The sequence below is a fragment of the Chiloscyllium plagiosum genome, chromosome 17 (assembly GCF_004010195.1).
Source record: "Chiloscyllium plagiosum isolate BGI_BamShark_2017 chromosome 17, ASM401019v2, whole genome shotgun sequence".
NCBI classification, from domain to species: domain Eukaryota; kingdom Metazoa; phylum Chordata; class Chondrichthyes; order Orectolobiformes; family Hemiscylliidae; genus Chiloscyllium; species Chiloscyllium plagiosum.
In genome coordinates, this window is record NC_057726.1 from 28,382,664 (window position 1) to 28,395,191 (window position 12,528).

General features: G+C 39.3%; 1 protein-coding gene across 1 annotated transcript in view; it reads left to right on the forward strand.

Moving 5' to 3' along the window:
- Positions 1 to 12,528, forward strand: part of aprt (adenine phosphoribosyltransferase) — a 21,589-nt gene that overhangs the window by 1,858 nt on the left and 7,203 nt on the right. Inside the window, exon 2 of the mRNA XM_043706744.1 lies at positions 10,751 to 10,854. Coding sequence (XP_043562679.1) covers positions 10,751 to 10,854 — 104 coding nt within the window. The remainder of the gene's footprint in view (positions 1 to 10,750; positions 10,855 to 12,528) is intronic.

Consider the following 12,528-nt stretch of genomic DNA (forward strand, 5'->3'; position numbering starts at 1 on the left):
CTATCACCCTCACCTTAACCTCCTTCCACCTATTGCATTCCCAACGCCCCCGCCCAAGTCCCTCCTCCCTACCTTTTATCTTAGCCTGCTTGGCACACCTTCCTCATTCCTGAAGAAGGGCTTATGCCCGAAATGTCGATTCTCCTGCTGCTTTGATGCTGCCTGACCTGCTGCACTTTTCCAGCAACACATTTTTAAGCTTTGATCTCCAGCATCTGCAGTCCTCACTTTCTCCTGCTTACAGTTATTGACAGTTCTGCTATAAACAGTTTGGTCATTTGCTGTGTCACAAACCTGTGATTTTTAAACACTGCTGTCAAATCTCCACTTGTTCTTTGTCATAGCAGAACAGACCAATTTCAGCTTCTCCAATCTAGTAACATGCGTTTTTATTTCAATATCTTTTTATAATCTGTGTATGCAACACGGACTGCATGGTCCACGCTTGTCCTCTGTTAGCTTATCAAAAATAAACTCAATCAAAGTTAGAAATCACGCAACACCAGCTTATAGAACAACAGGTTTATTTGGAAGCACTAGCTTTCGGAGCACTGCTCCTTAATCAGGTGATTGAACACTTTCTAGATGCGCTTTAAAATAGAGTTTCATCCCATGAGAGGATTCTCTCTTCTTGGAACAGAGATTCTCACCTTCACAATCACCTGATGAAGGAGTAGCACTCTGAAAGCTAGTTGGACTATATCTGGTGTTGTGTGATTTCTAACTTTGTACACCCCAGTCAAACACTGGCGTCTCCAAATCAAAACTCAATCAAGTGAGTTAATTTGTATCAAATACTTGCTGATTTTCCTTTTTTTTTTAGTTTGAAGAATTCTGCAACCAATTGCATTTACTGACCTGCATTTTGCAATCAGCAGCAAACTGACAGTGGCGGCAACACTGACTGTAGATTAATCTTTGAGTTTATCTATTGCAAAGTAAAGGTCAGAATCGCTGTTCCAAGAAGAGGGAATTCTCTCAGGGCATGAAACTCTGTATTTTAAAGTGCACCTGGAAAGCATTCAAACAAAAATAGAAATTGTTGGAGTAACTGGCAGCATCTGTGGAAAGAAAACGGAGTCAAAATGTTGGGTCTAGGACTCTTCTTCAGTTCTGAAAGGGTAGATCTGCTGAGTTTCTCCAGCAACTTCTGTTTGTCTTTTTTTTCAGATTTCAAGCATCTGTAGTTCTTGGTTTTTTTGGAAAGTGTTGAAAATGTTTTGCAAAATTATAATGGGGTAGATGTAATACAACACTCTATCAACTGTGTCATGTGATTTACAGCACCTTCTTGATGACTGCTTCCTGCTATGCGCTCAGGAAACAACAGTTGGAAGAACTGTAAAATGTAAATAAAATTTATTTATTTGGACAAGTGAACACACAAATAATTGACTGACCAGTCTTTGAATCCTGCTTCACACAGTGATGTGGCAAATTGAGAACATTAGCAATGACGTAACCAACCAGGAAATGCTGCCAACTGCAGAAAATTTCTGTTTTGGAGCTTGAGCAGCTGCTGGGATGACTTTGGGGAATACCCTCAAAACTGAGAGTTACATGCTTGGCTTGCTCAGAGAAGTGGTCCATTACAAGCTAGATGGAAGGGGACTGAGCGATGCCAGGCAGCTCAAGGGAGCTAGGTAGCACGTGTAGGAGTCCCAGGGGATCCTAGTCGCAAATAGTTTTGAATACTGTTGAGGTTGTTAGTTCCTCAGGCCTACAGTCAGAGTCCAGTCCACGGAGGGATGTTGAGCCTGGGTCACTAAATATATTCCAGGCTGAGATAGATTTTTAATCAATAAGGAATCAAGGGTTGTGAGGAAAAGTCAGGAAAGATACATTGATTATCAGATCAGTCATCTTATTGATTGGCAGAGCAGATTTGATGGGCTAAATGACCTACTTCTGCTCTGTCTTAAAGTTTTATTGCACCACAAACAGCTCAACTAAAGAGGAGGAAAGGAAGAGCAATAGTGATAGGGATTCATTAGTTAAAAAGACTTCAGTATTTCTGCAGCTGAAAATGTGACTCCAGGAGGGAGTGTTGCCAGGATCAAGGATATGACCAGACAGCTGCAGGATATTCTTCAGAGGAAAGGTGAACAACTGGTGATTGTAATCTATGTTGGTAGCAACGGTTGAAAGAGGGAATATGGTCCTGCAATCAGAATTTAGGGAGTTACCTCAAAATTAACTTGCAAGCGGGCCACAAATGTTTGGATTATACTTGGTGCCGTGTGCAAGTGAGTGCAGAAATAGGAGGATAAAACAAATGGAAAGATGATGCAGGAGGGAGGTCTTTAGTTTCCTCAGACATTGGGAATGTTGCACCTGTACAATCCAGATAGGTGGAGAGAGCCACGACGATGAGTTCCCTGTGGTGTTTCGCTTTGGGAGGGCTTCAAACTAACCTGGCATGAGGTATGGGAACCAGGAGAGAATGTCAGAATATTCAGATGCACAAAATGCTGGGAAAAATAGATAACACTAGAGTAGAAAATAGTAAGGTAATGCATGAAGTCAGAGTATATTGTATGTATGTGAATGCATGGAGTAAATAAGATTCATGAGTTGCAGGTACCGACTGTCTCTCAGAATTCTAATGCAATGCATTAAAAGAATGGGCACAAGGATTTTGTGTTAAATATTTCTAGGTAAAAGGTATTCAGAAAAGTAAAAATAATAAGTGGTAGTACTGGTTAAGGAGTAAATTGTAGCTGGAGTAAGGTTGCCTTAAGAGGGGTCAAAGACAGAATCAATTTGACTAGAACTGAGAAACAAAAAAGGTGCAATTGTTGCTCAGTGTAGTTTATAGACCACCAACCAATGGCAAGGATACAGAGGAAAGACATTGCAAGGAGATTTGAGCTACAGGTATAGCATAAAGAAAGACTTCAATTATCATAGTGTTGGATTGTTGCATAATGGGCAGAGATGGACAAGTGTTCCTAGATTGTGTTCAGGAGAATCCTTTTACAGTCCAGTCCAATACAGGGACTGCTCTGAGAATTTTGGAAGAGAGATTGGCCAAATAAATAGCATTGCGGGGGAACACTTTGGAGACAGTAATAATGATGTTTATGATCTTGATAGAAAAGAACAGTGGATGTTCCAGAGTAATAGTAATCAACTGGGAGTTGGCCAACTTAAATGGGGCAAGTCAGAGCTGGGCCAGATAGACTGGAGCCAAAGGCTAATGGAAAATCTGTAGCTGAGAAATGGGCTCCCTTCAAAAGAAAAATGGTCAGACACTGTCTGGGTATATTCCCTCCAAAGGCAAAGGTTGGGCAAACAAATCCAGAGCTCCCTGGATGGAAAGATAAATAGAAATTAAGAGGAAGAAGAAAAGTTCTGCTGATTATTTCTCCTTCTTAGAACCAAAAGCTTCAGAGGAGTTGAAAAATACATAAGAAAAGCAAAGAAGGAATAGGAAAAAATACTGGCACCTAACATAATGAGGAATCCCGAAGTCTTCGGCAGGTTTAAACAAAGTGTAAAGGAAAGATAGAGCTGAATATGGATCAACATAAGTCATTAAGACTGACAGTACAAGTGGAGAGAGCAATTAATAGATGTTATGACACAGGGTAAACTCTCCTGCTTAATTTAAAACCAGCAACACAGAGAAGGTTTATCCCATGCAGTAATCTGTAAAGATTAGAGTGGCCCAGAACTATGTAAAGTTAAAATTTAAACTTTTTTTTATTCTTAAAGTATAACAGAGAATAATTAACTCACCACTATTTACAATTTCTTTCTCTAACCTATCTCTGACCTGCCGTTCTATAATGCTAGTCCAATAAAACATCCAATTAAGATTTACAAAATAACACTTGTCTCAAAACCAGGCGGTGTAGGTTCTTGTCTTTGGATCTTCCTATGTCGTCTTTTCTCCTTGTTAGGAATTTCTGCATTACAGGTTACTGATCGAAAAGGGACTTTTAAGAGATTTTTTCAAGCAGTCTGTTACGTGCTAGGACTTGACAGTTCTCCTCTCAACTGTTCAAATTACACCCCCCCCCCCCTCCCCCCCACAACCCCAGCCTTGTATCCCAGAGGATTGAATTGTGTATTGGCTTTTAATATTGTCAATATACTCGATTCAAACTTGATTGGAAATTGTTTTTCTTTTTCAGGGTATAATTTAAACTGGCTCAATTCGAATTTGTTTTTGTATCCAGGCAACCTGCTAATCAAGTTGTTCGATTAAGTGTTACATACATTGTTGCCTTATTGAGAACACTTGGTGCTGTGTCTGGTAGTTCTGCTGCTTTTAACTCTTAAGTACACCCACATCTTCATAACACAGCACACGGTATCCAAGGCTTTATCAATGGGTGCATAGTGACAAGAGCAAGGAGGTTAAGCTGAACTTGAATGATGTCATTAATTAGGTCTCAACTAGATAATTATGTACAGTTCTGGATACCACACGTTTTAGGAAGGATGTGAAAGCATTGGAGAGAGTTTAGAAGATGTTTACAAGAGTGTTTCCAGGAATGTGAAACTTGAGTTATTTGGAAAGATTGAGGCTGGAATTGGATAGGGAGAAATTGTTTCTGCTTGTGAGAGGACATAGACTTTGAGTGATTTGCAAACAAAGCAAAAATTATGTAAGAATAACACTTTTCATCTGAGTGGCTTGAGTTTGGAATGCACTGCCTAAAGGTACATAGATCATAGAACGTTACAGTTCAGTACAAGCCCTTTGGCCTTCGATGTTGCGCCAACCTTTGAAATTAATCTAATGCCCATCTAACCTGCACCATTCCATTATTATCCATATGTATGTCCAATGCCCATTTAAATGCCCTTAACATCAGCGAGTCCAATACCGTTGCAGGCAGGCTGTTCCATGCCCCTGCTACTCTGAGTAAAGAAACTACCCCTGATATCTGTCCTAAATCTATCAATCCTCCATTTAAATCCATGTCCCCTCGTGTTAGCCTTCACCATGTGAGGAAAAAGGTTCTCTCTGACCACCCTATCTAACCCTCTGATTATCTTATAGGTCTCAATTAAGTCATCTCTCAACCTTCTTCTCTCCAACAAAAACAGCCTCAATTCCCTCAGCCTTTCCTCGTAAGACCTTCCATCCATACCAGGCAACACCCTAGTAAATCTCCTCTGAACTCTTTCCAAAGCTTCCACTTCCTTCTTATCAATGCCATGACCAGAACTGTATGCAATACACCAAGTGTGGCCTTACCAGTGTCTTGTACAACTGAAGCATGACCTCGTGGCTCCAAAATTCAATCCCCTACCAATAAACGGCAACACACTATATGCCTTCTTAAGTTTAGAAATGTGTTTAGAGGTATGTTCACTTGAGGCATTCAAGAGGAAATTAGATTATTATCTGAATACAATTAATATGCAGGGTTGCAGTGAAAAGGCATGTGATTTATATTAAGGTAATATACTCAGAGAGCGACTATTTGCCACCACTCAGTAGGAATCCCCAGTGGACAGCTATTTATGCAGGAATCCTTCCACTTTCCACTGGGGACCTGGGATGGGTTGTACATAGCAGTCCCTTGATAATTACAGATGTGGTGGCTCTCGGACACTCAGCCCATTTGTTTATTTTGCAGTGCAGTGGCATCCATGGACCTTGAATATTTTGGTTGTGGACGATTGCAACTCTATTTTAGTTACTTGAAGAATTTTTTTGTTTTTGGTTGTAGTTCAGCCCCATGCTCCTGATCTTTGAGCACCTAGTGAGAAGGGCAGTTTGGGAGATCTCCTCCTGGGTCTGCTCCATGGGTCTGGCAAGGCTGGCTATAAAGAGGTCCGGGCAGAAGGCTGTGCAGGAGATCATCATTCTTCCGCAGCTATATTTGTGCCTGGGTGTTCTTGGAGAAGGAGCACACCTTGTCCATCAATACTGTTGATGCCTTTATAGAGAGGTGGGCACTCTGCAGGGGATATATTGCTTTATTATCCCCTCTAACTCCATTTAACTTAGTCTTTTCCCTTTCTCTCCCTCCCCTCACTTTTGTTGGTTGCATTGCCCTTAACGGGTTTTGCTTGTAAATATTTAATTGGCTACATGGTTGATTACTGGTTGTAATTAACATTTTTTTTAAAAAAGCAGAGTCCCAGCAGACACAATTGACTAAATGGCCTCCTTATGCACTACAATAAGTACAGTATCTGACACAATAAGCCCAATCTGTTAGTAGTTGTGTGTGTGTATATAACCTGTATCCATGATAATTTGATTTTCCTAACATATCTGGTTGAAGTAATCTGTCAATAAAAATACAGTCTAACACCTTCATTATTTTAAACATTGCAGTGATTGTCCCAGAATTTAAATACAAATGAACTCAATTTTTTATGTCTATCTGAATAATTAATCACTTTTTTAGACTAGATATCAGTCTTGCATCTCTGAACCTCTTCCAAAGTTTGTCACTTGTCAGGCAAGGAATTATTTCTATGTACTAAAACCAGGCATAGTTAATCTAGTTAATTACAGCTACAAACACTGAGAAAGGCTTGTTTGGACTTGGAGAATAAGTATTGGCATTGAGTATAGCATGTAGAACACTTTTCACTGTATCTTGGCACATGTGACAAGAGTAACTTAAAGTCATGGCATGTAGTTAAAGTCATAGCATGCAATTAAAGGATATCCCATTTGCACTAATGAATTACTTCAGATAAAATGGTTAAATGTAAGAGAATCTGTACTTGTAATGCCATTGTCGCAACTATAATTACATGATATATAATTTGCTGATCTTTTTAAAGGCATCGAAGAAATGGCTGCAGGGTGTCACATACCTGTCCGTCGTTGATACACTTCAGCTGATGTGCTGTCTCAGCATCCTCCACAAAGGGAGCTGTTTAGAATTTTTGATTAACCCTTGGACAACACAATGGGTCTTTCTAAAACTAAATAGGAGACTGGAAGGACCCCACAGATAATTTCAGCCAAACTAAATTCCCATGAAAGGGCTCTAAGACTTGAGTGTTCTCAACCAAAAAGCTTGAGGAAAATGGCTTTCAGGAATTTGAAAGAGTTTTGTTGAAAGAGTTCAGGAAATCAGCAAGTGCTGTTTTTTTATATATATATAACACTCTCTCTCTCTCTCTCTCACTCTCACTTATATGTATCTCCTAAGGTACCTATTTTACCCCCGTATCAGTATTTTAGCTACTAACTATTATTTGATTGCTTAGTAACTTTCAGCAATGTAATTTTTGATCTTTATTTAAAACAATAATTTTTCTCATTTTTAAAATCAGAACACTTTTTTTTAAAGAAAACCTAACAATGGTGCTGAATGAGCTATATAAATTTGCAGTTCACAGACCACTCTGCTGACATGTACTGTGTGGTTGTAACGCCATTTAATTTATTAGAACATGGGCAGTGAAGGACAGAATCTAAATCCTAGTCTTTATGTACTGAAGCCTTTATATACAGAAACATACAATGCATATCATGCATCTATACCAACAATTCCTCTTTCCGTTAGCTTCTATCTATGCACAGGTGAATCCACAATTAATGCCTACTGCCTCAATGAACATTCCTATGATGTAGAATTTACACTCCTGACACTTCACAGCTGGTGAATACTTTATGAATTGGAGTTATGTTTTAAATAAACCTCCCTATCATTGGGCACATTAGAAATCCACTCAATATTGTAAATGCAAAGCTTTAAGCATTTGGTTTTGGAATTTGTAGTCTAAAGTTGACAGGTGTTTTGTTCAGAAAAGAATGCAGCAATAAATTTAGCTCATTGCTGTAAATCCAGTGACAATTCAACAAAAATGAAATAATGCAGTCATAAATATGCTGAAATGTACGTTGTGCTTCTGCCTTCCATTTTCTTCACTCTGTGTCTCTTACTTTTAATAGATTGAGTTTGTTATAATACACCTTATCCTTACAAATGAGCTGCACCATTTCTTTTTTCTGATTTGTTTCTCTACCACCTGGAGAAGCAAGCGATTGACCTTCCTCAAAATCCAAACAGCACAACTATGCAGGGGTCCCTATGATCCAAGTACAGTATCTGAATCAAATAGTATTTCCAATGACAATCCTGTTAGGTTTAATGACCGGTTGAAGACAGGTGTTGTTAAAATTGTCAGATGCTAATAATAGAGACTGTCTGTCTCTACCTCACCCATCTTTTTATTAAAAACGTGATCAGTTAATGGCAGAACTGACTTGAGTCTAAATAGTTCAGGTGTTTAAAAAGCTAAGCAGGAATATCAATGATAATATTCTGAAGCAATTTAAACAGCACTACCTGGACCAGCTAACAGTTTGAAGTTATTTCTCTCCGTTTCTGTCAAGTTATAGATTTATTAAATACTCTGGCGCCTTCAACATCACATGAATGGTCTGCCACCACAGGAACTATTAATCCATTTGGCTCAATGCACCAAAACAGAACAGGAAAATTGAAACAGTGTAAATGAAATCATTGAAAATACTTAACGTTTAAATAGCAGTTATCTGCATTCTGTTCTTTCTCAAACAAAGTAACATGATGGACTTGATCTACAGTTTTTTTTGCCAATAAATGTTGATCTCACTTGAACTGATGGAAAAGGAGCGTCAAGATTTCTATTGCATCAATCCTACTAACTCTCTTTCAGAGTGGCACTGATAGAAAATTGAAAGGCAAATTACTCAAAGAGGGATGAGGTGAAGGGGAAGATGGAGTTGAAGAGGAAATGTCAGATTGCCTGAAATAAAATCATTTTGGTTTCAACTGAGCAGTTACCACGTGAGAAGGGTAGATAAAATTGCTTTATCATTGAACCACGAGATAGTTACACAGCATGGAAACTCGTCCACACCAACCAGATTTCCCAAACCAAACTAACTCCATTTGGCCATATCCCTCTAAACCTTTCCTGTTAATGTACCTGTTCAAAATTCTTTTAAATATTGTAACTGTACCCACTACTAAAGCCTCTGGTAGTTCATTCCATATACAAACCACCTTCTGTGTGGAAAAAATTGCCCCAAGGTCACTTTTGAATCTTTCCCCTCTCTCTCCTTAAACCTATGCCCTCTAGTTTTGAACTCCCCTGCCCTGGGGAAAAGACCTTGACTATTCACCTTATCTATGCCTCTCGTGATTTCGTAAACCTCTATAAGGTCACCCCATCCCCCACCCCCCCCAGCCTCCTATGCTCCAGGGGAAAAATGTCCTAGCCCTGTCCAGCCTCTCCACATAACTCAAACTCACCAGTCCCAATGACATCCTTGTGAATCTTTTCTGCACCCTTTCCAATTTAATAACCTCTTTCCTGTGGCAGAGCGGTGAGAACTGTATGAAATGTTTAGGCTTAGATTGAGATTTTATTGTCTTGGGTACTCATACAGAAGTATGGTGAAAAGTGTATAATGTCGCCACACATGGTGCCATCTTAGTACAAAGCAAGCTAGGTTCAAAGTTTATAAAAATGAAGCATTACCTTCATAGAATTTGTAGAAAAATAAAGAAATAAGGTAATAGTTAACATTTTAAGTCCTTAATATAAACTAGAAAAATAAAGGAATAAAGTTAAAAGTTCAACAGTTTTTTGACTCCTCTACATAACTCGCTTTCCAGGAGACCTCAGCAGCTTATTCTCTCTGCTGCAGCTACAAATATGTTACAGCATGGTAAAAGGCCTTTTGGTCAATCATAGCTATTTGGGCTGTTTGACACTTTAAAATCCATCCTACATCCTTTTTTATATACTTCATTTTCAAATATTTACCCATTTACTCTTTTACTACCATTAATCTTACATTAATCAGTAAGCCTCCTATGCAGTGTTGATCAGAACATTTTAGAGGGAATTTTTTTATTTCTATTTATTCAATCATGGGATGAGGGTGTTGTTGGCTGGGCTAGCATTTATTGCCCATCCCTAATTGCCCAGAGGGCAGTCAAGAGTCAACCACATGGAGTCACATGTAGGCCAGACCAGGTAAGGACAGCAGTTTCCTTCCCTAAAGGACATTAGTGAATCAGATGAGATTTTCCAACAATCAACAGTGGACTCGTGATCATTAGTCTCTTGCAGAGAGATTTTTGTTGAATTCAAATTTTACCATCTGCAGTGATGGGATTCGAACCTGGGTCCCCAGAAAATGACCTGGGTCTCTGGATTAACAGTCCAGCGATTAATGCCACTAGATCATCACCACCTCAATAATTATAGAAGTGTATTCAGGTGCACAGAATCTGTGGAAAGAACAAGATGGTTAGGATTACTAGTCTTTCCTCCGAGACAGACATTCACCTTGTCTGAAAAAGGATCCACATCTGGAATGTTAACTCACCTGCTCTCTCCACTAGGAAATAATTTTTTTTAAAGTACCCATTTAATCCCTTAGAATTATATCAGTTAGCTGTTTAAACATTAACAAGTGTTTACTAAAATTAAAATATTGATACCTTTCTTTCAACTCTGTACTTTCAAATATATTTACTAAAGATGAAAAAAAGCAATGGGTGAATCTACAGGAACAATTGTAGTAATGCCTTGAATAATATACTCAAACATTACTGGTAACTTTCTGAAAAAGGTCACTTTTTTTTTCTGAAGCAATTTTTCTAATCTGATTTAAATGTAAACAGCAGTATGCCAATGGTAAGACCAACACATATCATGTAACCATTCTGCTATTTTATATTCCTACTCTCCATAGATGTTGATATCCACAGATATAGCATTTGCTGTATTGCTCTTTACTTAGAATATCTGTATTTTTCAGAGACATCTTTCCTCTTTTTCAAGATCCGAAAGCCTTCAGTGCAGTTATTGACCTATTTGAAGATCATTTAAGAAAGAAGTTTCCTAAGATTGATTTATTTGTTGGTAAGTTCCTTCAATTAAAAGGAATCTTAATCATTAATTTAGAACTGTTACACGACTATGGCTTGAGAAGAGCATTCAACACAAATGGTTGTCTTGTCACAATGGTTTCATGACACAGAGTCTAGAGATGTACAGCATGGAAACAGACCCTTTGGTCCAACTCGTCCATGCCAACCAGATACCCTAACCTAATCTAGTCTTATTTGCAAGTACTTGGCCCATATCCCTTTAAACCCTTCCTATTCATACACCCATTCAGATGCCTTTTTAAATGTTGTAATTGTACTAGTCTCCATCATTTCCTCGTTCCATGCACCCATCTCCTTCTGTGTGAAAACATTGCCCCTTAGGTACCTTTTAAATTTTTTCTCTCTCATCCTAAACCTATGCCCTCTCTAATTCTGGACTCCCCCACCCCAGGGAAAAGACCTTGTCTACTTATCCAATCTATGCCCCTCGTGATTTTATAAACCTTTACAAGGCCACCCCATAGCCTCTGACACTGCAGGGAAAACAGCCCCAGCCTATTCAGCCTCTTCCTATAGCTCAAATCCTTCAACCCTGGCAACATCCTTGTTAATTTTTTCTGAACCCTTTCAAGTTTTACAACATCTTTTCGATAGGAAGGAGATCAGAACTGCACACAATATTCCAAAAATGGCCTAACCAATGTCCTGTACAGCAGCAACATGATCTCCCAATGCTTATACTCAATCCTCTGACCAATAGAGGAAAGCACACCAAATGCAGTCTTCACTATCCTGTCGACCTGTGACTCCACTTTTTAGGAACTATGAACCTGCACCCCAAGGTCTTTGTTCAATAACACACCCGAGTACCTTAAGTGTAGAAGTCCTGCCTTGATTTGCCTTTCCAAAATGCAACACCTCAAGTTTATCTAAATTAACTTCCATTGGCCCGTCTGACCAAGATCCTGTTGTACTCCGAGGTAATCTTCGCTGTCCACTACACCTCCAATTTTGGTGTATTCTACAAACTTTCTACCTATATTTCCTATGTTCACATCCAAATCATTTGTACAAATGTCAAAAAGCAGTGGACCCAGCACTGATCCTTGTGGCACACAACTGGTCACAAGGCTCCAGTTTGAAAGGCAACCCTTCACCACCACCCTGTCTTCTGCCTTCAAGCCAGGGCTGCATCCAAATGGCTAGCTCTCCCTCTAGTCCATGAGATCTAACCTTGCTAACCAATCTACCATGAGGAACATTGTCGAATGCTTTATTGAGATCCATACAGATTACATTAACTGCTCTGCCCTCCCCAGTCCTCTTTGTTACTTCTTCAAAAAATGTCTTCAAAAAGACACGAGTTCCCCAGGCACAAAACTCCGGTTCCTACACGAATGCCGAAAGAATCGAATCCTTCCACAATGTGTCAGATACAGACCCATACAGATTACATTAACTGCTCTGCCCTCCCCAGTCCTCTTTGTTACTTCTTCAAAAAATGTCTTCAAAAAGACACGAGTTCCCCAGGCACAAAACTCCGGTTCCTACACGAATGCCGAAAGAATCGAATCCTTCCACAATGTGTCAGATACAGACCACCAGTCAACAACCCACAAGCCAGGGACACAGCCAAGCAGAACGGATTCAGGATGATCCAGGTAATGATCACAGACGCGCACAACCGACTCCACAAGTACAAACA